Source organism: Ruditapes philippinarum, unplaced genomic scaffold (assembly GCF_026571515.1).
Source record: "Ruditapes philippinarum isolate M1 unplaced genomic scaffold, ASM2657151v2 ctg3946_1_1_1_1, whole genome shotgun sequence".
NCBI lineage: Eukaryota > Metazoa > Mollusca > Bivalvia > Venerida > Veneridae > Ruditapes > Ruditapes philippinarum.
The window spans coordinates 59,203-83,477 of record NW_026867203.1 but is presented as its reverse complement, the minus strand read 5'-3'; the positions used below and the strand labels follow the sequence as shown (position 1 = coordinate 83,477).

General features: G+C 33.1%; 1 protein-coding gene across 1 annotated transcript; it reads left to right on the top strand.

Annotated features, from left to right (window-relative positions):
• Positions 1–1,021: 1,021 nt before the first annotated feature.
• On the top strand, positions 1,022–11,952 carry LOC132735288 (DDB1- and CUL4-associated factor 8-like; the record flags this gene model as incomplete). The annotated part of the gene is made up of 6 exons (XM_060722228.1): positions 1,022–1,157; positions 6,559–6,603; positions 7,146–7,212; positions 8,194–8,432; positions 9,053–9,172; positions 11,007–11,952. Coding segments are annotated over 6 exons (874 nt in total), but the record flags the coding sequence as incomplete, so codon positions are not given.
• Positions 11,953–24,275: the final 12,323 nt, after the last annotated feature.

The following is a 24,275-nucleotide window of genomic DNA, read 5'->3' as shown; positions in this document are numbered from 1 at the left end:
TCGCCTGCTGCGTAGTTTATATTGACGTTGAAGTTTAAATTGATCATCATCGTGAAAAATTATATCTTCTGTGTCGATTGACCAAAGGATTATGTGAAAATATTGGAAATGGAATAAAATACATGGTGATTATGACGGTAGGGGTGCGGATTTTTTCCGGCGAACATTTTTATCTTGTGTATTATTATAGTTGTTGAAATATGATTTTTTTTCAAAACGGCATATATTAAGATTTTTTGATATATATGATCAGTACATGTGCTGGGATTGACAAATATGCATTTTATTTGGATTTTAAAGGCGTTTTGAGCTCCAAACCCCAAGTATCTGTGGCTGCAAGATAATAAATACATGTACATTTATTTTGTGATGCATTTTTCTATAGATAACTTGCATAATGCTTGTCTACTGCAACTTTAAATCTTGAAAAGAGCTTCTGAATTAATGATTGTAACATTTAAATATGACCTTGACCTCAAAATGACCATTACCTTTAAGGTCAATTTTTCAAAATTCAGAAAATTTCACCATGATTTAAACTTGAAAACAGATTTAGAAAAGTAGGCATATGTGATTTAAGGTGGCACGATATCTCAGTTGGTTAAACCACTGATTATCACTCTTGAGGTCCCGTGTTCGATCCTGGGTTACACCCTTGGGATTTTTCAGAGACCCTTTCAGTGTTTTTCACCTACCTAGAGGTGTACTGGTAAGAAATCCAGGTAATCCTCGCATGTATCAGTGCTATACAGTGGGCATGTAAAAGACCAAGGGGTCTATTCAATAAGAGCTAGGAACTGGTTCCTGGACTCCCTTGTATCTCATAGCTGTCTCTTTAATGTATACAATGTATACCTGCTTAGAGTGATCGTAAAGCAGTGTGATGTAGAAGTAGAAGTTAAGAAAACTTTGTATTGATACATGTATATATATTTTGATTTCATTCAAACTCAGACTTACAAGAATTGTGTATTTTCATAGATTAGTTTGCTTTAATATTTCTAAGTACTTCATTTATCAGGTTGGTTACAACAAAAGAGAATGACAAGAAAGTGTCCATCTATTCAATTCATTCCAACCCTATCAATTCCAACGAGTTCTGTTTGGGTGGTAGAGATCACTTTGTACGAGTGTATGATAAAAGAAAAATCAATGAGGTAATTATCATTTTGATTATTTCAAAAAAGGTGTTTGTTAATTTTTCATTTTATGTCAAATGTATGTTATGGCTAAGAGCATTGTTATGCTGAATTGCTAAATAAATTCTGCTGTTGTTTAAGGGGACCCGCAAGAATGCACTTTAACACGTCTAATTCATTTCTGCGCACCATTTTATATACGAAAATGAAGAAAAAAAGTAAGAATCAGCACACAAAAAAGGCAATATTTTTAACCAGGTTTTCCGAAGGAAATATCTGGTTATTAGATTGAGGTATGTCGGCGGGCGGACGGGCGGGCGCAACTCCTCCTACATTTCTCAACAGATTTTGACCAAACTTTCACAGAAGCTTTGTCATCAAGTGCCCTGGTGCATATTGTCAGGGTTTTGTGATTGGATAACATTTGACCTAATTATGGCCCTTTGTTTTTTTCCCTTATATAGAATATATAGTGAACAATTTTTTCTGTGCGCAACTTCTCCTAAATTTCTCAAAGGATTTTGTTCAAACTTTAACAGAAGCTTTGTCATCAAGTGTCCTGATGCATACTGTTGGGGTTTTGTGATTGGATAATTTTTGACCTAATTATGGCCCTTTGTGTTTTTTCCTTATACAGAATATATAGTGAACAATTTCTTCTGTGCGCAACTCCTCCTACATTTCTCAACGGATTTTGACCAAACTTTCACAGAAGCTTTGTCATCAAGTGTCCTGAGGCATACTGTTGGGGTTTTGTGATTGGATAATTTTTGACCTAATTATGGCCCTTTGTTATTTTCCCTTATATACATTAGAGTATATAGTGAACAATTTCTTCTGTTGCCCAACTGCTTCTACATTTCTCAAAGGATTTTGTTCAAATTTTCACAGATTAGCTTTATCTTCAAGTGCCCTGCTGTGTATTGTCAGGGTTTTATGATTGGATAAGTTTTTACCTTTTACCTTATTATGGCCCTTTGTTTTTCCATAAAATTTAATTATTAGTGTAATATATCCTATTAATCACAACAAACTTTATTTAGTTATAAAACAGAAACTTAATAATCTAGGTTGTTGCATGCCTGCCAGCTCATCTGCCTGCTTTTGGGTCCTGTAGAGTCAAGGTCAAGGTCATTGGTGCTAAAAATAGAAAATCTGTTTCCAGTCAGGTCACTGTTACTAAAAATAGAAAATAGGTTTCCAGTCAATAACTTGTTTGGAATAAGATATTTTTATGAAATTTGTGGTAAAGCAAGTTTTTATGAAGACCTCACTTGGGATGGCTTTTTGGCCTCCTAGGGTCAAGGTTACAGTTACTAAAAATAGAAAATTCATTAATCATGATTTATATTGCACATAGTTACATTGTTTGTTGCTTGTATTTGTATTTCAACTACAACATATTTATCTACAATGGTGATAATTGAAAACCTGGTTTCATGGCATTGCCATGTTTTTTGTTCTATTTTGTGATCATGATTTCTGCAAGCATTTAGAGGTACTGCTCCAACACTGTAGTAAATTAAATCCCAGATTAAAATTAATTATGACAATTGAATTAGACTTTTTTTAACAGCGGGTTTGTATTGATTTTTGGGGAGGCTATGCCGACCCAATGTTAATAACTGTTCGTCAAATCTTACTGCCGCGGTAATCAGGTCAAAAAATAGTACCTTGATCTTTTCTAAGCTGACACATCAGTCATCACAGACATTTACAATATGAAAATATTTTCATTCTTAAAAATCATATCTGCAATTTGTAAAGATAATAATTCTCTGAAAAATTCTTGATTTTTGTTTAAATCACTACTCCGTGACGTCATACTGCCGCGGTAATCAGGTTTGGCATAGTACGTACGTCTGTAATAAATAGTTCTGGTATGAAAACCCTTCAAAATAATAACTTTATCAATATTTTTTTAACAAAAAGCATAAATGAAAATTTGTAAGTAAATGCTTTAATTCAGTGGCAAATATTCTTTATTATTCTTGATAACAATTTTCCAATTACTACGCAGCGACCAACTGTTTATGACGGGTCATTAACTAGAACGTTCCAACACCGTATTCTCCATTGTGTACACCTTACTGACGATATTTGAGACCGGTGTATATACAATGCCGTATTCTCAATATCATGCATGTTCTTTTGTTGTTATAAACCATTAAAAGTCCTTAATATTTTTAAAGACAAATAATTGTAAACTGTCGCTTACATCAGAGACATGGATCATGCTTGCGTGATAACTAAGGAAAACTAACTTATTAGTACACCCCAGGAGGCTGTACGCGGAAAACGGTCATAAACGCTATATCATAGCTGTTAGTAAATATTTTGCATACATTTAACTAAAAATTCACTGATGGTGATGAGCATATAGTTTGAAACATTATATTCTTGAACCATTATCGCCGAAAAAAAACTATTTAACTACAAAACCCCTATAAGGACCTTCCGACAAAATTCCAGCACAATATTACATTTTACATTAGCAAAATAAAAAAAGCAATACTTATATTTTCATCTTACATAATTCATTAATCAAACTTTTAACATAAAAGTATATTTGGCAATTGACAGATCCCTACTCTGATCTTTTATTTGTATAGGAATAAATTTAAACATGTGCTCTTTTGTTTAGGAATATTTTGTAGTGAAAGTCTTATATATTCACTGATCTCATAATTAGAATTAGACAGGTCAGGGATTTATACAACCAGTTGTTTACTTAACTATGCTCATTTTAATCCCAATAGAAACGTTCAAATATTTGGGGTAAAAAACATGACCAAAGTACCTAGTAGTCGTTTACCCGGTGGTGATCCCATTAAACTGATTATAGATTCGAATTGATTAGAAAACACAAATAGAAACATGTGTTTCCGTACAACAAAAATCGGAAGTAAAGTGAACAGTTAATTGACAGAAATATGTGGTCAAATATGTTTTAACAAAGAAATAATTATTTCAGAGAAAGACGCAAAGATCAGTATGACCCCGTATTGTGTAATTAGAAAGTTTATTCAATTCTAGGGCATACATCATAATTTGATAGTCCATGTGTAATAAAATTCAAATTTTCAATACAGATTATGAGATACATAAAAAATATTAAAGAATAAGAAGCTTTAATTAAAAAACAAAAACAAAAACAAAAAAAAACCGCATACATATACAAATTACTTACAGTCGAGCATCGGGAAGTCATTAACATATCTTACGAAACTTTAATTTGAAAACGATATTTGCGCGCGCTGAAGTGATTAATGTTTTTTTGAAAAATAAAAAAAAGAACTTTTATGTTTGTGTTCTAAAAATAATCGGCGGCATAAGAGGAATTTCTTATTCATTTTACAACACTTGAAAAATTACTACAGAAAATGTGTTGTTGTTTTTTTGTTTTGTTTTCAACAAAAATGAGTGTGTTTTAAGTTTATTTATACTCGGCGCCGGAATAACCATATGTCCGAGATTATAGCATCTGGGACGTCTTTTTCAAGCAGATTCTTCCTGGAAGCCCATTCTTCGTTCTTTGGTGGTAAAGGAGACGACAATACCGTCAAGGCATCAACTTTCTGACTGACGACAACAAAAACGGCATCTATTAGCGCCAAACCTCCAGAGTAAGTCACGACAGGTCAACCAATCACCTCTGGTACTTATGATGACTTGACTATGTCCTTCCGTGTGCCTTCTCCGCGACGTGCACGCCTCTGGAGGAAATTGGAGAAGTTTCAACAAAAAACTTCCAAAACACGCCATTTATAACATCATTCATAGCACTGACGGCTTCGATGTTCTCATCTATTTGCGGGAAATGGTCGACAGGGAAAACCCTACGTAATAACCGCACACCCTGTTAACAACAGATTTTCCGCAGTATATATTTCAAGCTAGTGAGGTTTAAAAATACACAAGCTATCGATTAACTACCATTAGTTGGTTGAGTGTTGGCGGTAAAAAAAGAAGATATAACTTCCTGATCAATTTTCACTTAGGTTGATTCAGTTTTGAATAAGCTTTGCAGATATGTATTTTTTCAAGAAATATTTAGCTTTAATAATATCCGACGCCGTCAGTAATGAAATGGGAATAATTTTCTGAAACGTGATTTTATTTGAGATTTGCTTCTTGAGAAGACAACCTTCTGTCCGTAGAGCATGAATATTAATACTCATCACAAGACAGTATCTTATTGATCTCAATTATGGTACATCTAAACGTGTATAATTTTTATGTTCAATAAAAATGTTGCATCACTTGCAGTTGTTATTATCATTCAATAATATTAAAATGACATAAAGTATTTATGATGAACAGTCCTAGAATATTTTGACAAAGGAACTTGAAATTCTATCAAATAATCAATATTAATTATAATATCCAAATATACCCCCTATATACTATAAAAAATTTTTATAGTATATAATGGGTATATTTGGATATTATAATTAATATTGGTTATTTGATAGAATTTCAAGTTCCTGTGTTTGTGTTTTTTTATAGTATATAGGGGTATATTTGGATATTATAATTAATATTGGTTATTTGATAGAATTTCAAGTTCCTGTGTTTTGTGTTTTTTTATAGTATATAGGGGGTATATTTGGATATTATAATTAATATTGGTTATTTGATAGAATTTCAAGTTCCTGTGATTTTGATAAGGAACCGTCAGTTGTAAAATGTTATTGTTTAAGAAATAATATATCCCAAACAGTGATTTTATCGCTCAATAACATCACTGTTTGGAGTTCGGATGCGAGGAATTATATCACGAGGGCGTAGCCCGAGTGATATAATGATGCGCATCCGAACGACAAACAGTGATGTTATCAAGCGATAAAATCACCGATTTGGATATATTATTTCGATTCTAACACGACATCAACAAATAAATGCTGCCGTACCTGATATTAAGCAAAATTGCGCCTGATTTGTTTCCGTACTTATTTTTAGCGCGTCGGATTCTTTGTGGTTACGTCACATGCATAATCATTACGTCACATATCTAAATATAGAACGTCAACTGTGACTCTGTTGCATAATAACACACACTTTCGGTTCTTCTATATTCAATAGTGAAAAATGCGGGTCGTGTTAGAATATCTGATAATGAACAGTTGTCATACTTGCTGGTATGTCATTTATTATTGACAGTTTAGGTTTTTCAAAATTTGTATGATTAACAGTCCGAATGTAGACCTCAATGAAATGTTCTGGAATATTAACAAAATGAATAGTCAACCACATTAACCATATATATGAATGTTTGAACACAACAGTAAGGATAAATAGCGCAATGTGCATATCTTTTTATTTTGGTAGCATATTTTAAGCAAAAAGAAATGACACTATAAGTCTGAAACATTCTCTCATAGCCTCCCCATCAGTACATTCAGTGCTTTGATTTCAGGATGTAAACAGCGGCCTGTTGAAGAAGTTTGCACCACACCATATTGTAAGTGAATGCATGTAATTTGTTTGTTACATCCCAAATTTATATAGAGAATTGAAAGGTTGATGGTTTCACATAAATATTAATGTATGTCTGAAAGGGCATCCGGGGGCGAGTGTTTAAGATCGTTGACTTCAAACCACTTGCCCCTCATCGCTGTGGGTTTGAATCCAGACAGGGACTTTGGATTTTTTCATGGGAGGAAGCTATCCAGCTAGCTTACAGAACGTCAGTGGTTCTACTCAGGTGCCTGTTCATGCCTGAAATAATGCACTGAAGGGCACCTGAGGTCTTCCTCCACCAGTAAATGCATTTTGAGTTTTGTTACGGTCTTCCTTTATTTACAGAAGTATCAAAGATTGTAAAGGTAATTTAAAGATATAAATTGTTCAATTTGATTAATTCAGAATTTATAATTGAATAAAACTTTGAATCTTGTAAAGTCTTATGGATGTTTGTAAGAGACTGGAATATATTCAAATGTAAGTCCTATGTACATGTATAATGTTAAAATTGGATCATAAAATGATTAATTTCTTTTACAGTTGGGTGCAGGAAATGATAATATTAAGGCAAACGTCACATGTGCATGCTACAATTATAATGGTTCAGGTATGTAAACATTTATATATCGAGGGTTGACCACAAAACTGCTGTAGCTTATATAAGATAAAGAAGGCCTTACAACTGTAATGCAGACAAACCTCAATATTAATCCTTGTATTCATTTAGTAATGATAGTAATTTATGGATGTCAAGTGCTTTATGAAATCTTTCACATGGAGAGTGACAGTAAATTGTATGTAAGTGGCATGTCCCCTAAGAAGCTTAATTGGTTTTACCGAGATTCTTGCTTGTCCCTTATCTTTTTAATTACGGTACTCTTTAAACTATTGGCCATAGTCTAGAATATTGAATTTCTACAAATATTGTTCAGAATATATCATTTGCATTTAAATTATAAATAGGGTGGAGCAGTCGTTAAAAAAAAATTAGTCTTTATATTTTATCCTAAACATTTTCTGTTATCTGTTATTGGCCAATCACCATAAAAATAGTCAATCTTTAAAAATATTTAAGTTATTCAGTTCAACTTGACAGTAAGGAAATGAGCATAATGTCACTTTAAACTAACAAATGACTGTTCAAATTTCAAAAATGGGTTAAAAAATTGCGTTCATTGAACTCCGCCTTTCCTTGTTGATCGTGTTTATCATATTTTAGTCTTATTCCTACTCTGGACTCAGAAGGGTCACATTTTAAAGTGATTTTCTTAGCTATCTGTAAAAATCAGCTCCTAAATAACACTACACGTTAAGATCTGATTATCACCAATATGTTCTCTCCTTCGACGCTATTTTGATACTTCGTCTAATGTCTATCTGTAAAGGACAGTTTGATTGCATGGCTCAAAATAGCTTTTACAGGAAATCTGCATCACTATGAAGGCAAAACATATACGGTGGTAATCAGATCTACATGTAAGAAATAAGTAGATATGAACTTAAGTCAGATTGTTTTTCTCAAGTAGATTTTATTACAACAGGTACATGTTTTATTAGCTGATGTTTATGATTTTTTTTTTCCTCGCAGAGATACTTGGTACCTACAACGATGAAGATATTTACCTGTTTAATAACCAAGAACCGGACACGGCTAAATATTTACATAGATACCGAGGTCACAGAAATAACCAGACCGTGAAAGGCGTCAACTTCTACGGCCCGGAGAGCGAGTTTATAGTCAGTGGGAGCGACTGTGGACATATTTTCCTGTGGGATAAGGCCACAGAAAATATTGTACAGTTTATGGAAGGAGACGAGGGCGGAGTTGTAAGTTTGCACAAGTTTCATCAAAGTGTTTCTTGAACATACATTTTGAAATAAGATATATAAGAAATGATATTGCTAAAGTATAGAGGTGTCATCCTGTGCTTGAATTTTTCCATGGAGAGGCACTCTTTTGGTCTTCCTCCTCTAATAAAGTCCCAATATTATTTCTATTGTTTCTTTTTGGCTTTAAAATAACAGTACAGCCTTTTGCTTTCTTGAAGAAATTAATAGGAAATAAGTTTCAGAAATTTTACATATTTTAAATTTATATAATGCCCACATTAAAAAAATCAATACTTTTTTTTGCCCTTTGATTATAAGGGCTAAGAACCTAAGAAGCATATAGGTTTTTAAATGGATTAATATTGAATGGGGTGTGATGGCCTAATGGTTAAAGTGACGCTCAACCCAGGGATCATGGGTTCAAACCCTATTTTGGTCACAACCATATTTCTTCATATGATACCGGTACTGGTTGGTGAAGCAGACTCAAAAGTGATTAATATAAGCTGCAAGAACTCAATTCGCAATCAAGCTTGCATAAATATGTTTAAACTAATATAGAATAATTATCTTACATAAAAAAGGAATATGCATTTTGTCTGGTAAATTTTTTTCAGATAAATGTTTTGGAACCACACCCGTATGCTCCGATTTTAGCAACAAGTGGACTGGATCATGATGTGAAAATCTGGGCACCTACGGCAGAAAATCCAACCAATCTGAAAGGCCTCAAAAAGGTATGTCATTATGATAGTAATATAATAATGTCATATTTTATGTAGGTTTCAATTTAAGAATTTCGTGACCAAGAGGCAAATGTTAATGAACATATATAGTACTTTCCGTTTTCCAACGTAGGTTTGAATCTTAATAGGAATACTATATTCCTTCATGTTAGAAAGTTATCCACCAAAGTGGTAGAAGAAATTTCTTCCCAGGTTCCTGCTTGTGTATAGTATATTGCATTAAGAGGCTGATAGAGTCCCTTTTCTACCTTTCACCATTAAAAGCTTATAAGCCATCATGTAATAATACAAGACAATAAAAACAACAATAAAAAGAACACTTATTATATGACATGAAATACATTGAACTAACAGTTTTCATTGTACTTGTTTTGGGCTTAATTGAATCTGATGATATTCTTTAAGAATTGCATCCTTAGCCTTTTTAGCTCACCTGAGCATGCTCAGGGTGAGCTTTTAGGATCGATGATTGTCCGTCGTCCGTCCGTCGTCCGTTCACATTTTGTTGCTAACACTCTAGCAGTCGCATTTTTGCCTCAATCATCATCAAACTTGGTCAGGATGCTTATCTAGTTGATAGCTCGGATGAGTTCGAACATGGGTCATCTCGGATGAAAAACTAGGTCACAAGAGCTAAAAATAGAAAAACCTTGTTAACACTCTAGAGGTCACATTTTTGCCTCAATCATCATCAAACTTGGTCAGGATGTTTGTCTAGGTGATAGCTTGGATGAGTTCGAACATGGGTCATCTCGGATGAAAAAGAAGGTCACCGGAGCTAAAAATAGAAAAACCTTGTTAACACTCTAGCGGTCACATTTTTGCCTCAATCATCATCAAACTTGGTCAGGATGTTTGTCTAGGTGATAGCTTGGATGAGTTCGAACATTGGTCATCTCGGATGAAAAACTAGGTCACAGGAGCTAAAAATAGAAAAATCTTGTTAACACTCTAGTGGCTACTGTTTTGATCCAAATATCCTGTAAATTGGTCTGAAAGTTGTTTTGATGATTTCTAAGTCAAGTTCGAACATGGGTCATCTTGGATGAAAAACTAGGTCACACCGCCCAAATATGGAAAAACATTGTTAACATTCTAGTGGTCACATTTTCTACTCAATTATCATCAAACTTGGTCAGGATGCTTGTCTAGGTAATTGCTCAGATGAGTTCGAAATCGCATGTGAAACTAGGTCACCGGAGCTAAAAATAGAAAAATCTTGTTAACACTCTAGTTTCTACTGTTTTGATCCAAGTATCCTGGAAATTGGTTTGAAAGTTTGTTTTGATGATTTCTAGGTCAAGTTTGAATATGGGTCACCTGGGTAAAAAACTAGGTCACACTGCTCAAATATGGATAATCCTTGTTAACACTGTAGTGGTCACATTTTTGACTCACCTGTCATGAGACTTGGTCAGAATGCTTGTCTAGGTAATTGTTTAGATGAGTTTGATGGGTCAGGTGAGCGATCTAGGGCCATCATGGCTCTCTTGTTTTTTTGGGGGCGGGGTGGGGGGGAATTAAAAAAACAACCATGAAACATAAATTTAAAAGGCTTAAAGTGAATCAACATGTGTCATAACATGCAAATACTCTTTCTATACTTGCCAAAAATGATTTTCAAGTCTGCATAATTATAGTGGTGTGTCAATATATGCATCTTTCACATTTACTGTTTTATCGTTTTGTTTTTAGATAAGTCCAAGCATTGTTGGGGAACATTAATCATATAAAAATACAAATGTGACTTTTTTGCCACAGAGTTGAGAAGCTTAAAGCCTCTTAGGTGAAAATTTAAGGTGATAATGTGTTGTTTTGTTTGCAGTTAATAAAACGTAACTCCAGAGAACGTGAAGAAGAGCGTACAAATGATGGAGGAATGATTGATGGTTCTATGCTGTGGTTTATTATGCATCACTTAAGACGGGGGCGAAGACAGAGAGCTCGCGAAGCTCGTGCCGCTAGAGGAGAACCATCTCCCGACGTTGAGACGTCAGACACACTCAGCGACGAAGATCTATCGACTGATGACGAGTCTGAAAGTGAAGGGGAAGGCGAACCACGTGATGCAATCTCATGTAACCCATCGTAAAAAGTTAACAATATCGTGTCAAAATCAAAGTGCACGTTTTCTTCTCCACTTTACGATATATATTGATCTGTATAAAATCTTAAACTTTTGGGGGAAAACCATCTTTGCAGATATGTTGACCACATGTGTATCAGTTTTACTGACATTTTCAATAGCAAATAGATACAAGAGCCAATGAATATTGCAAAATAACTATCATTATGTTTAGTCAGAAAATTTCATGTTTAACGTTCATATTGCATTGCGCTAACTTTGAAGTGCTTGCTTAAAGATGAGCTTCATCTCATGAAGGATTGTATGATTAATACATTATGGTTGAATATTTGATCACGATGATATATCTTGCCTGTTTAGTCTATCACTATTTTGTGTTTTTGGTTCTGGGTAAAAACTTGATTCATCATCCCGACTGAATAGTTCTTTCTGCTTAATTCTTTGATGGTATGGACATGCAATTAACATGTAAATGTTTGTTTTTTGGCTATGTAGTTTATTGTTTTATACTGTGACTGGTATTGACATACTTATATGTTTAAGGTATAGAGTTAACATGTTATTTAACCAAACATACTTTGTTTTTGTATATATAAAATAGATGATGTATATAATATTTTGATAACATTTTGATTCATGTTACTTAATTGTATGTGCACAAGTTAAAAAAAACAGAATAAATGACAGATTTTTTGTTGATTGCTGAGCTGAATTGCTACTGTCAGATTCATAAATCTTTTTTATTCTGAATTTTGAAATAAGCAGAAAGGGGTTGCATGTGTCAACTGATTGGACTATACCTCAAAACAAGTTATCAAGTTTGATTTATTCTGGTGGCTGACAGTAATTCAGATAAGTGTTCAGTAAGGTGGTTGCTTTGATACTGTTTGAGAATTGGTACTATTTTTAGAAGAATGGGTACTATTTTTAGAAGAATTGATAATGTATTTAGAAAAATTGGTACAATTTTGAGAAGTTCTAGCCGAGACTGAATGCTGTGAAACAAATATTATATCTTCTATGGTCGTGATTGGGAGGTTTTATTATATATCTTGTTTGTCCTTGGAACTTAACATAGTTATTAATGTAGGCCTAATTGTTCAGGTGTCCGCATTTGAACCGCGTCATGATAAAACCAACATAATGGGTTTGCGACCAGCATGGATCCAACCCAGCCTGCGCATCCGCACAGTCTGATCAGGATCCAAGCTGTTCGCTATCAGTTTCTCTACTTGTTATAGGGTTTGTAAAAACGGGATGCGAACAGCATGGATCCTGATCAGACTGCGCGGATGCGCAGGCTGGTCTGGATCCATGCTGGTCGCAAACCCATTATGTTGGTTTTGTCATGGCGTGTCTGCATTTTAACCCAGTCTGAGAGTTGTGAGACCTTGTGGGTTCATCGTCATGTTTCCTTAGTGAAATCTAACATGATTTGTTATAGGAAGCAGACCCCGGCAACAGTTCAAATAAGTTTCAAGCTTTTAATAACAAATAAAACATAAATAAAATGTTTAATGAAAATTAAAACAAAAACCTTCCCTTAGTAGCTAAAAAACAGAATAGAATGAAGTCCTTGTTATAGCTGTACTTGAGTACCAATTGTGAAGTGAATTGAAAAAAAAAAGATTTTTTTTTTTATCATTTCATTTTGGTTGAAAAGTACAAAAGAAACGCAAATGAATTCAGTAAACCATTTGTCAATTGCAAACATGAAAATAAACCCTGCTTTTAGTTAAACTTATTATTCAAAGAAGCGACACACTTATGTGATTTAATATTTCAGCGTTCTTTAACCTAAAAGTCATGGGTTTTTGAGCCTCACAAATGGGGTCACAAAATGGGTCTCCTAGCATATCAGTATAACTGGTTAGTCCAGGAAATCTATTTAAGAGTTAATTCAGTTAAATTCAAATGATTAAATTGTAATTGAATGATCGCTGGAATGATAACATATTCTATTTGTTGTCTGAATTATAATGCAAGATTCTTTCATGCATTAAAATTTTACTACCAGTTATGAAAAGTAAGTTACTTTCCTGGTAAAGCGAAGCCAGGTTTGTTGATTATATAAACAGCTGTTGACAGATGGTTTATTTTAAAATCAAATTAAAGGGGTGATAAGCTGGGTGCACAAGTTTGGAGATTTTTTATCATTATGATCCAGTCCACTTGCTAAGGGGAGATTTGTGTTATTTTTTTAAATTAAATTTTTGAGAATTCTTTTCCTTTAGTAAGTATATAACTTCAATGATTCAATCTGGATTTGAGTTGGGAAGCAGGCCTGTAGCCTTCTACATTTTAAAACTGTAGTTAAAAATGCTTTTATGACACCAAAAGATTTGGAATGTTTCAGGTTTTGACCTATCGTAGTAATATTTCATATTCTTGGATATTTTGATATCTCCCAATTTGACAAAGGTTTATATTAGGACAATTATTTCATCTCTAAAAGCAACAATTTGATAGACTGGCTTTGAATTATTGTCTGAAATCTGACCAATGAGAAGTCTGCATTCAGAATCAATAAACCATGTACATAAAGATAACAAAAAAATCTGTCTTGATGTATTTATATGCAAAAACCTTTTTTTTTTCTGTTGATGAATCGTTGTTTTCTTTTACATAATTTTGTACATAATTTTGCCTTTTTGTTTAATAGTTGTTTACAAATGTCCTTGCAATCATTGTATGAACTGATTGATTTTGGTTCAGCCGTATTTGATTCAAAATTCATCAGTATCAATTTTTGTTTATAAAGTTCACTGAGCTGTAATTTTATTGACTATGAATTAATAAGTACTATACTAAAGTTTACTTAATTAGATAATTGAATTAATTATTATTGTTGTTACTGAAATAACTTATCTATTGTATATTATATATATGAATGGTTTGATCTCATTTGTAAATATAAACATGTTATACATGAATGTTGTAATCATGTCAAAATATGCATGTGTTTTTTTTTTCATTCTTTCTTTTTTTTGTCTCATATTTTTGCTTGAGAATTTGTCTGAATAATATGTTAAATTGCCATAAATATTTAATTGACTTGTTATATAAAATTTTGTCATATGTGTATTTACTTTTACTTCATTACAGTATGTCTTGAATGTTGAATTTGAAGTGTTTTTGTGACCCATATGCATACCAATATGAGAAAGAACAATTGAAAATATGGTCATAGATTTGTATCGTATAAGTAGATTGATTAAGGCATGATCACAGATTTGTATCCTATGAAAAAAATGATTTAAGACATCATAAGATTTGCATCATCCCATGAGTAAATATGGTCAAATATATGTATCCTATGAGTAGACTGATTAAGACATGATCATAGATTTGTATCCTATGAGTAAACTAAGTATGATCATATCCTTTGATTGAAATGATTAAATTATGATCATAGATTTGTATACTATGAGGGAAATTATTAAAGTGACATTATGCTCATATTTTCATAGTCAAGTTGAGCTGAATTGACTTTATATTTCTAAAGATTGACTGTCAAAATGGTGTTTGACCAACAGTTGATATTGGAAAATGTTTAGGATAAAAATATTAATCTGCCTTAATTTTAAAAAGACTGCCCCACTCTTTTTATAAACTAAGCGTTATACGTAAATTCTAACGGATATTTACAGAAATTTCATTTGGATTTGTGTGTTATCTATTGTTTATGTGAACTTAATTATTAAATTAAAAAGGATTATGGCAAAATGAAAACATATTTTGATCTTCACCCGTTCACTCACTGTATACCCCTGGATGGGCATAATGTAACTTTAAATCATGAGGATAGATTTGTATCCTATGAGGGAAATGATTAAATCATGATGATAGATTTGTATACTATGAGGGAAATGATTAAATCATGATGATAGATTTGTATCCTATGAGGGAAATGATTAAATCATGATGATAGATTTGTATACTATGAGGGAAATGATTAAATCATGAGGATAGATTTGTATCCTATGATGGAAATGATTAAATCACAAGATCATAGATTTATATCCTATGAGTGAAATGATTAAATCATGATGATAGATTTATATCCTATGAGTGAAATGATTAAATCATGGTGATAAATTTATATCATATGAGGGAAATGATTGTAGAAATCATATTTGATTTGCATCCGATGAGTAAATACGGTTAAAGATATGTATCCTATTAGGAAACTGATTTTCATGATCATAGATATGTATCCAATGAGTGAAATGATTTCAGACATGATGATGGATAATTACCCTATGAGAAACAATATTAGATTTGCACCCGATAAGTAAACTGAATTTAGACTTTGATCCTGTGGTAAACTGATTTAGGAAATCAAAGATTTTTGTCCTATGAGTAAACTGATTAAAGACATTAGCATATTTTTTATCCTATGAGTTAGGTAACAGATGTAAAATGTCTTTGTAAGTATGCATTTTACAAGAAACCCGATTTAAGGCACAGTCATGGATGTTTATAAGCTTTTTTGTTCTAGTTTATTTCATGATTTTTTTCTCTCCCTTGATAGTTGCAATGTGTTGTTGTTAATGTGACTTGTGTTCAAACTGGCTCATGATGTTTTATTGATGTTACAGCATAACATAACAAATGGTCACATCTAAGACAGGGGGAAGTTAGCTCTGAAACTGGAATGCTATAAAATATATCAGAGAAAGTTTTGACTCTGAAACTGGAATACTGTAACATATGGGTGGAAGTTTTAACTCCGGAATACTATAAAATATGAGAGAAAGTTAACACAGAACTGGAATATACTATTAAAGTACTGGAGGAAGTTTACTCTGAAAATGGAATACTATACAATGTTGGAGAGCTTTAACTCTGAAACTGGAATACTATAAGATAATAATACACTTTTTTTCAGTTTCACAGTTTTCAATCAATGAATTTATTGTTCTGCATGTATCCATGTCAAACACTTCCTCCGGAATGTAAATGAGCAGTCTTAAGTATGCTATAATTATATAAAAGATAAATTAAGTTGTATGTAATCCTTGAAATTTGAGGTACATCCTGAATTTAGAAAAGAGCTTTATTTCTGTTTGGAGTGAGTAATGTGAAAATAGAAACTGAGTGTTACATGTAACACTATACAACTTAGTTGCACATTGATGACCCTTACAATTCTGAATTTATGTTATTGACCTGCCCTGATAGTCGAAAGTAATTTGTACAGTCTGACCAGGGTCTACTGACACTAAATCTTTATTTAGACTGGTTTAGACTGGACAGTTTCAAATCCAGAAGGTTAAAGTTTTAATTATTGAACTAAAGTTGTAATTACTGAACAGGTGATATTTTTGAAAAACATTGAATTGATTTAGTTGGTATTTTGTTGTATAGACATGATGTAAATAATGTTAAACAAAATTAAGTTGAAGTTTTGACAATGTTCAAAGAACAAAAAGTAAAATATATTTACCAAAAATAAATGTTTTAGTGTTGTTATTGATTCAGCTTAAGAGTTTTGTCTGTTTCACACACCATTTTGTCTGCCTGTCCGGTAACAAGTCAACCTAGCCCTTGTCGGTCCAAACCTCGGGCTCATCACATTGGGTTAGATACTGTTATAATTTTTAAAGGACATTTGTGCTGTAAATCCCCAATCCAATAATGGACAATGACAAGTAGACCTCAAGCCATCAGCACCCAATTGTATAAACGTTGGTTAAATTAACCCTGGGTTAAACGCTAACCCTGGGTTAAATTTAACCAACTTTGGTTAACTAACCAATTTGGTTAGTCACTTGTATAAACCGAGATAACCTAAAGGTTAACTAACCAAAATGGTTAAAATTAACCGCTGGTTAAACTAACCAAAACTAATCCGACATGCAATTAATTCTATATCCGGTTATGTTATTTTTCGCGGAATATGTCAAAATTAACACATGGTTTACGCTTCCATTTTTATTACAATTGAAAATTTTGATAGTAGAGTTAAAATCGTTCAAATTTTCAATTAAGATGTTAATTGTCACCACACTAATTACATATCATCATTAAACAAATGTACAAAATATAACTTTTACGTAGGATGAACTTGTTTATGACCTCGGAACTGATGTCACGGGAGTTAAATTTAAATTTATACACGAATATTGTCGCTATAGATATTTGCCTATAAACATGGTTCAGAACGAATTTATTATGTTTTTCATGTAAAAATATTAGGAATTGTGATTATAAAATGACGAAGTAGTGAAATAAATTCGTATTTTTTCCATTTCTCTACTGACGGTTCTTGTCGGTAATTAGTGAGACCGCATGGTTGCTATGGGCTTTGTTTACAAATTAAAATGTACTGCAAATGAGCAAATATCAAAATCATCCGTCAACTGGGACAGAAAATGGTTAGAATGTTAATAATTTCATACAAGAACCACTCGAGAAGTATTGACGCATATATTTCCTATCAGATTCGTACCTAAAACGTTCGAACCCAAAATATTTTGTGTAACATCAGATGTAATTTTTGAATGATTTTTGCCCCAACTACTCTCTGTAGTTTTCTCTATATAATATATGAAACTTCTGTTTCAGTAACTTAATATCATATCAGTCACCTTTGGGGAAATCTTGTTGCATTTTCCAAAGCTATGTTTCATGATAGAAGACCTTTACTGAAAGTTTACCATATTATAGCAAAATAAATAATAGAATAAAGGTCTAGTTCTTGCTTATTAACCTAAACAACAACAAAAAAAACAACATGAAAAATACATTAATGAAAACAAAATCACTTTGCTTTCTTGTGACTGTATGACTGACATCCTTTATTTTAAACATTCAACATGTTTTATAATTCTCACTAGTCACAGCACTGAAATGCAAAATCACCTGGTTCCCAGCAGTAAATTTACTAAACAGAGAAAAAACTAAATGATCAATAATTATGAAAAAGAAAACAATAGTCATCTTAAATTTACCATAATTAATTCATGAACAATCAAAAATGATTTTTAATTTACCTCTACTTCAATTTTGTATTATTTTTGTTTAATACCCTACAATATTATGTTAAGGAATTCTTACATCTCATATAATAATTGTATTACTTATACATGTATCTTGTTAGTAAAAATACTTAACACTTAAATGAATGATTGGAACCTGTCAGTGAGGCTGGCCAACATTATACTAGTCCAAAGCTTTAGGAATAGGCTATGTGTCAGGTAGCAAGACACCTTAACCCCCCCCCCCTCCCCAGACACTTCACCCCTCAAATTTTGAAGACACTTCCACCCCTTAAGACACTTCACCCCCCCCCCCCCCCCCCCCCCCCCCCCCCCAAAATCAGTAAGACACTTCACCCCTCATCCATTTTTTTTTTATAAAGTAAATAAAACAAGTTGGTCAACAACAAAATGCTTATATATGTTTAATTTTATTATATGTCATTGAAGTAGGTAAACCTGTGAGGGTTTTCAATATATGTACATAATGTAATGAATAGTATATGACTGTTTCCCAATAAATAAATAAGTTAGCCTAAATATACTTTATATTAAAGTGCATACATGTAGTCTATATCTGGTTGAAAATTAAAAAGTGTCCAAATATGTTTTCTAGAATTCTATTATTGTTAAATTATTATTATTTTTGTAAAATATTCTCATCTACTTTGAAAGTCTGAATAAATTATTTAATAAATAAAATACATCCTCATTTAACAATGGAATATTGGTCTAAATCTCTCTCTCCCTCCCTCTATTTATTGCTTATTTATTAACCCCCCTCTCTCCCCTCTAAGAAATATCAAACGAGTAGCAATGGGGGATGAGATATTGAATAATATCTCCACATGGCCATTTACAAGGTATAATGCTAAATAAACTCAATAATGCTTTCATTCATCTGAGTTCAATCATAAATATTTACTTTCATTGTTTACATTATATAAAGAAGAAGTATTTTTAAAGTCAAAGCAGTTTAATTCAAAATATTAATAATAAAAGAATTGGACATGAAATTGTAAAAACAAATGTATTTCTGTTTGAGTACCGGTACAATATAGAATGAAAATATTAATGTTAAGAAATTGCCTTTTTCCCATTCAGTACTATATTGTGGCACATTAAATCAGACCTAAAGCAGCTTCCTATCCTTAGAAAAGTAAAACAATCTTTTCAATAATTCATAAGTGAGAACAAATATCTTGTTGTCCAGTTAAATTCTGATGATTGTGTCAGTGTGTATGCCTAAATTTAGTTAATTTGGAAAAAAGACCTTTATTTGGAAAAAAATGAGGCTATTTGGGGACATTTTACAAGTTGAAAGTTAAAAGGTTGATAAAATAACTTTATGTTATATACTTGTGTTTGAATTCATGATCATAAAGCTTGTAACTTTCTTAAAGAACTAAGTAAAAAACAGTTTAATTTTCATCAGAAGATGACATTGTTTTATTCTTCCCTGCTGCTAGAAATAAACAAGCCCTTTATCAACCTTTGATGAGAAGACAAATTGCCTAGGTCATCATTCTGGAAATTTTGCTGATCAAATTAGGAAAAGTTTTTTCAACAGGGAAATCTTCCTAATTTATAGAAAAAAATGTATTGTACTCTACCAAAAAAAACAAAAAAAAAAACACACACATGCACACACAAACACATATGTCTGTAATGATACTGGAATGAACTTAATTAATAACTAACTTAATTGCTTTGGATATTCCAAATTTCAGTTTGATTAGGAATTTTTTTTAAAGATTGGAAAAAATAAGCATGATTATATGTATTACAGTATTTGTTTTGATTAGAGCTAAGATAATTATCCAATGTATCATCAATATTCTTTTTGGAAAACTATTTAATAAACATTTGATTTTTTCGACTAATTTTACACGAGATGAGCCAAAATATTTTAAGGACATTAGCTTAAAAAATGTACATTGTACTAAGATTTTAAGAAAAGTCAAAATTCAAGTTTAAAGTAATTTTTTTTATAACAGTTGTGAACAATTGATGATTTTTCAGTATTTATCACCATATTTCTACTGTATTACTTACGCAATAAGGAATTTTTGCATATTTTGACCTCTTTCTAGTCATTTGTATGGTTGCTGATGTGTTACACTTTTGCATGTTGCGTTGTCGTTTATCGCCTTTTTTCCTTGGCGCTACAAAACGTGCCAGACTGTCTCTAGGCTTATATCAAGGGAATGGTGTCTTATTGTGCTATCGCATGGCTCGAGTTGTTGTCGCCAGCAACAAAGCAGATGTCACGGTGCAGAACTGTTCACTAATTATGGGAGAAAATGTGTAAAAGGCAGGATAGCTCAGTCGGTAAAGCCGCGGAACGGTATTCCGAGGGTCCCGGGTTCGAGTCCTGGTCAGGCTGCACATTTTTCTCACCCTTTGACATTTGGCGCCCAACTGGTGACTGTGTCTGCATATAGCTCAGAGTTTAATTCACATTGCTCTGTAACAATGTGAAATTCGAGGACGAATTACAATATAGCAGGGGAGTATGTAACGGTTCAGAACTGTTCACTTAATAGGGGAGAAGATGTGTAAGCGGCCGGATAGCTCAGTCGGTAGAGCTGCGGAATGGTATTCTGAGGGTCCCGGGTTCGAGTCCCGGTCAGGCTGCACATTTTTTCTCCCCTGTGACACAGATTTAAGCCCTAATAAGCTAAAATTTCCATTTGAGTCAAGGCATAATGTGTCAACAGGCCACACACTGCGAGACAACCTGCCAATTGGCTTGTTTCGCTAGCGACATGACAACAAGATGTCAAGGCCTGACAACAGAGCAATCTCGACTTTTTGGTTTAGGAATAACAATTCTTTAAAAAGCGGAAGCAATGCATGAAATATGGAATGAACAAAATATACTCTTTTATATGACTTCCTACTTTGTTTTGCCAACTTTCATCACAAAATGCAACAAAACACAAAAAAGTCATGCAAACTGTTTGTCAACTGATAGTGTCACAAAAAGTTAAATGCATTATCATACCTTCATCATAATCATAATGATAAGTTCAGCAAGAGGATTCTCTAAGGTGATATATCCTGTCAGTCTGTAAACCTTGAATAGTTCATGTTGTTATTGACAATTACACGAAAACGCACACATATGTGTTGATCGAAACAAAATTTACTGATCAATCACAAAGTATACAGCCTCATGTTTGTCTTTGCAGGGATCTCCCCCTGCGTACTGGTCCAGAATGACTTCGTAATTTAACTCATAAATTGTCCTTCAAGTCTATCCTCAGTATGATCTTCATTTAATCGGTTTAAAATGATATTTTGTATCATGATTTATCCGAATTATCCGACACTGACAGCTGATTTATTAAACTGTTTAGGTAGCACTCCACAGTTAATTTCAAGTTCCTGCCGTCAATGTCCTACAAGCAATACGTCTAATAATTCTGATACCAAACTACACAACCTGGAAAAAGAAAACACATTTTGTTGAGAACATATATGACATAAGATTGCAAATCTACAAAGAAATTATCCCATCTGCAATAGGCAGGCAGTCAAAAAATTTGCAATTCATTCCGTTGAAGCCCAAAATCTACAGTGGCCCGAGACCCAAAACAACACATTTCGACCCTCTGGCAAAAAATATCTGCAAATATACAGGCTAAAGGAACACCGTCTCTGCTTTAGCAACTCCCTATACATGCAAAATATCACAAAGAAACTAGTCCTCAACCAGGTAGATTTTTTGCTACTGCTAAAAGTTTGTACCCCCCTGTAAAATGACTTCTTTTTACCGTGCATGCTGTATAAAAGCAATGTTTACAAAAATGGCGGCCTTGACATTCATAATCAACAGCATGTGATTTCTGGCCATGTTTTCGAATTTGCCAATGATCATATTAGATGTCACAAAAACAAATTTTATGCTGAAAATGCATTTTAAAGACAACCAGTCATTTAAATCCAGAATATTCACTATATCCAAGAAATCCTCCCTGGCCATTCGAAGCTGTGGCCTACATTACTGTGGTGTGCTACCTTTATTTCCGGCTCTGGAAAAGTTTGTTTCCGTTTCCCGTCACTACGCAACTTATAAAAATATCGTTGCCATCATATACAACCGATAATAGTCTATTTCGAAGCAAAAATGAACAAAAGTTGAGACGAAGCGTACAAACGGCAGCCATTTTATTTCTGGTTAATGTTTGGTTAAAATTTAACCCACCTCCTATACGTGGGTTAATTTAACCAGAAATTTACGCTGGTTAAATTTAACCAAAATTTTATACAATCGGTTAACCAAAGTTTAACCCAAAAGTTAACCTAACCATGGATTTAACCCAGTGGTTAAAGTTAACCAACGTTTATACAATTGGGTGCAGAGCTTTGCAGTAAAGTAGAATTCCAAACTACTGCATTGGCTAATCTGCTACAAAATTGGACAAATGTTTGGGGGTTTTTTAGGGTTTTTTTGGTTGACTACTGAAAATTGTGCTTTTTCCGAAAAATTTTAAGAATCGCCTCTATTTTCAAGCATTTTCAATATTAAAAATTCCTCAGTTTGTATTGGTTCAAATGTACCACCTTTGTGGATACGTTTTAGTACGTTATGGTAGTTGAAAGGATATTCAGAAAGAACAAGTGTTCTTACGAGCTGTTGAACAATCTAAGTTGGCCCTTGACCTTAATATGACATGGACCATCGAGGTCATATAATTGAATTTCGCCTTGAATGTCTGAGCTCTGTTATTAATTTATGAATTTTATTAATACTTGTACAAAACATCCCTTATACTTGAATTATTTAAGTTTGCCTTGCTCTTAACATAACTGGCTGTCGAGGTAATATTATAATTTTGCGTGAATTATGATAACTGTTATTTATAGACGGATTTGACTGGTATAATTTTGACAAACAATAGTTTACAAAAACATGATTTGTTGAATAATTCAAGTTTGACCTTAAGATGTCTTTAATGGACAGACTGTTCATTCGAGATAGACTCTAAAGGTCAATTAAATTATGTAGAAATAATGATGTTTTTGATACAACAAAGTTTGCTTTTGGTAATGGGAAAAAAGTCAATCGAGGCATTCGCTTGCAGCGGCTCTTGTTTGTTTAAAAACGCAGATCTCGAACACCATTTGATTATTAGTTAAGCCTGATCAATGCATTATATAGAGAGTTGTGGCCCCTGGAACGGATGTGTCTTGCCTTGTCTGCATGATAACAAATTTTGTTTTTTTGGTACGATTCAAATTGGACATGAACAGGATTCATCTCAGTCTCTCTATTAAAGTAGTTTCACCATATTGGTTACATTGGTATTAAGGCATCGTGCCTGGACCTCTACCAATACATTGCTTGTGTGGTAATAGGGTTATGAGAAGGGACATGGGGGCCAAGGGAAAAATCCGCTTTACTTTATGCGGTGATGAATTTAATTGTTCCAATATCATGGCAGTAGTTACTCTCTACATTCTGGAACAATGCAAAAGGGCCATGTTGTCCATCTTGGGTTAAAATTCCTAAAGAGGGATTATCATAGCTTCTCGTGAAAGGGGATAAAAACATTGAGGTACACACATTTAAAGTAGTACCAATATTCGTAATCTATTAAAGCTCTATATTACAAATGGAACAGCCTGCACATACAGTAAAGACAGTTTTCAAAAACAAGTTTCACCTTGTATTTGTTATAAGATTTGTAGCACCCTTAAAATAGAGAGATATAGACCCCCTTAAGCAAGTCAAAAAACAAAAAAGAGTCTGTTCATGACAGTACTGGAAAGTGCCTCCTCGAGTAACTTTGTGACATCAGCAGGATTGTGTAATGGCAATTCCACGCACGATGCGAGACACAAATGTCACAAGTGAAAACAATTTATGTTGTTTGGTTAGCTATTTGGTTTTTATTTGTTTGGGTCGTCAGACCAAACAAATAATGGTAGCGAAATTTCAGAGTCTAATGTTGTTAATTGCAAATGCCGAAAGTAGTCCACTTTTTTGAAGCGGTTACTTCCCTTTTGTATGTACACT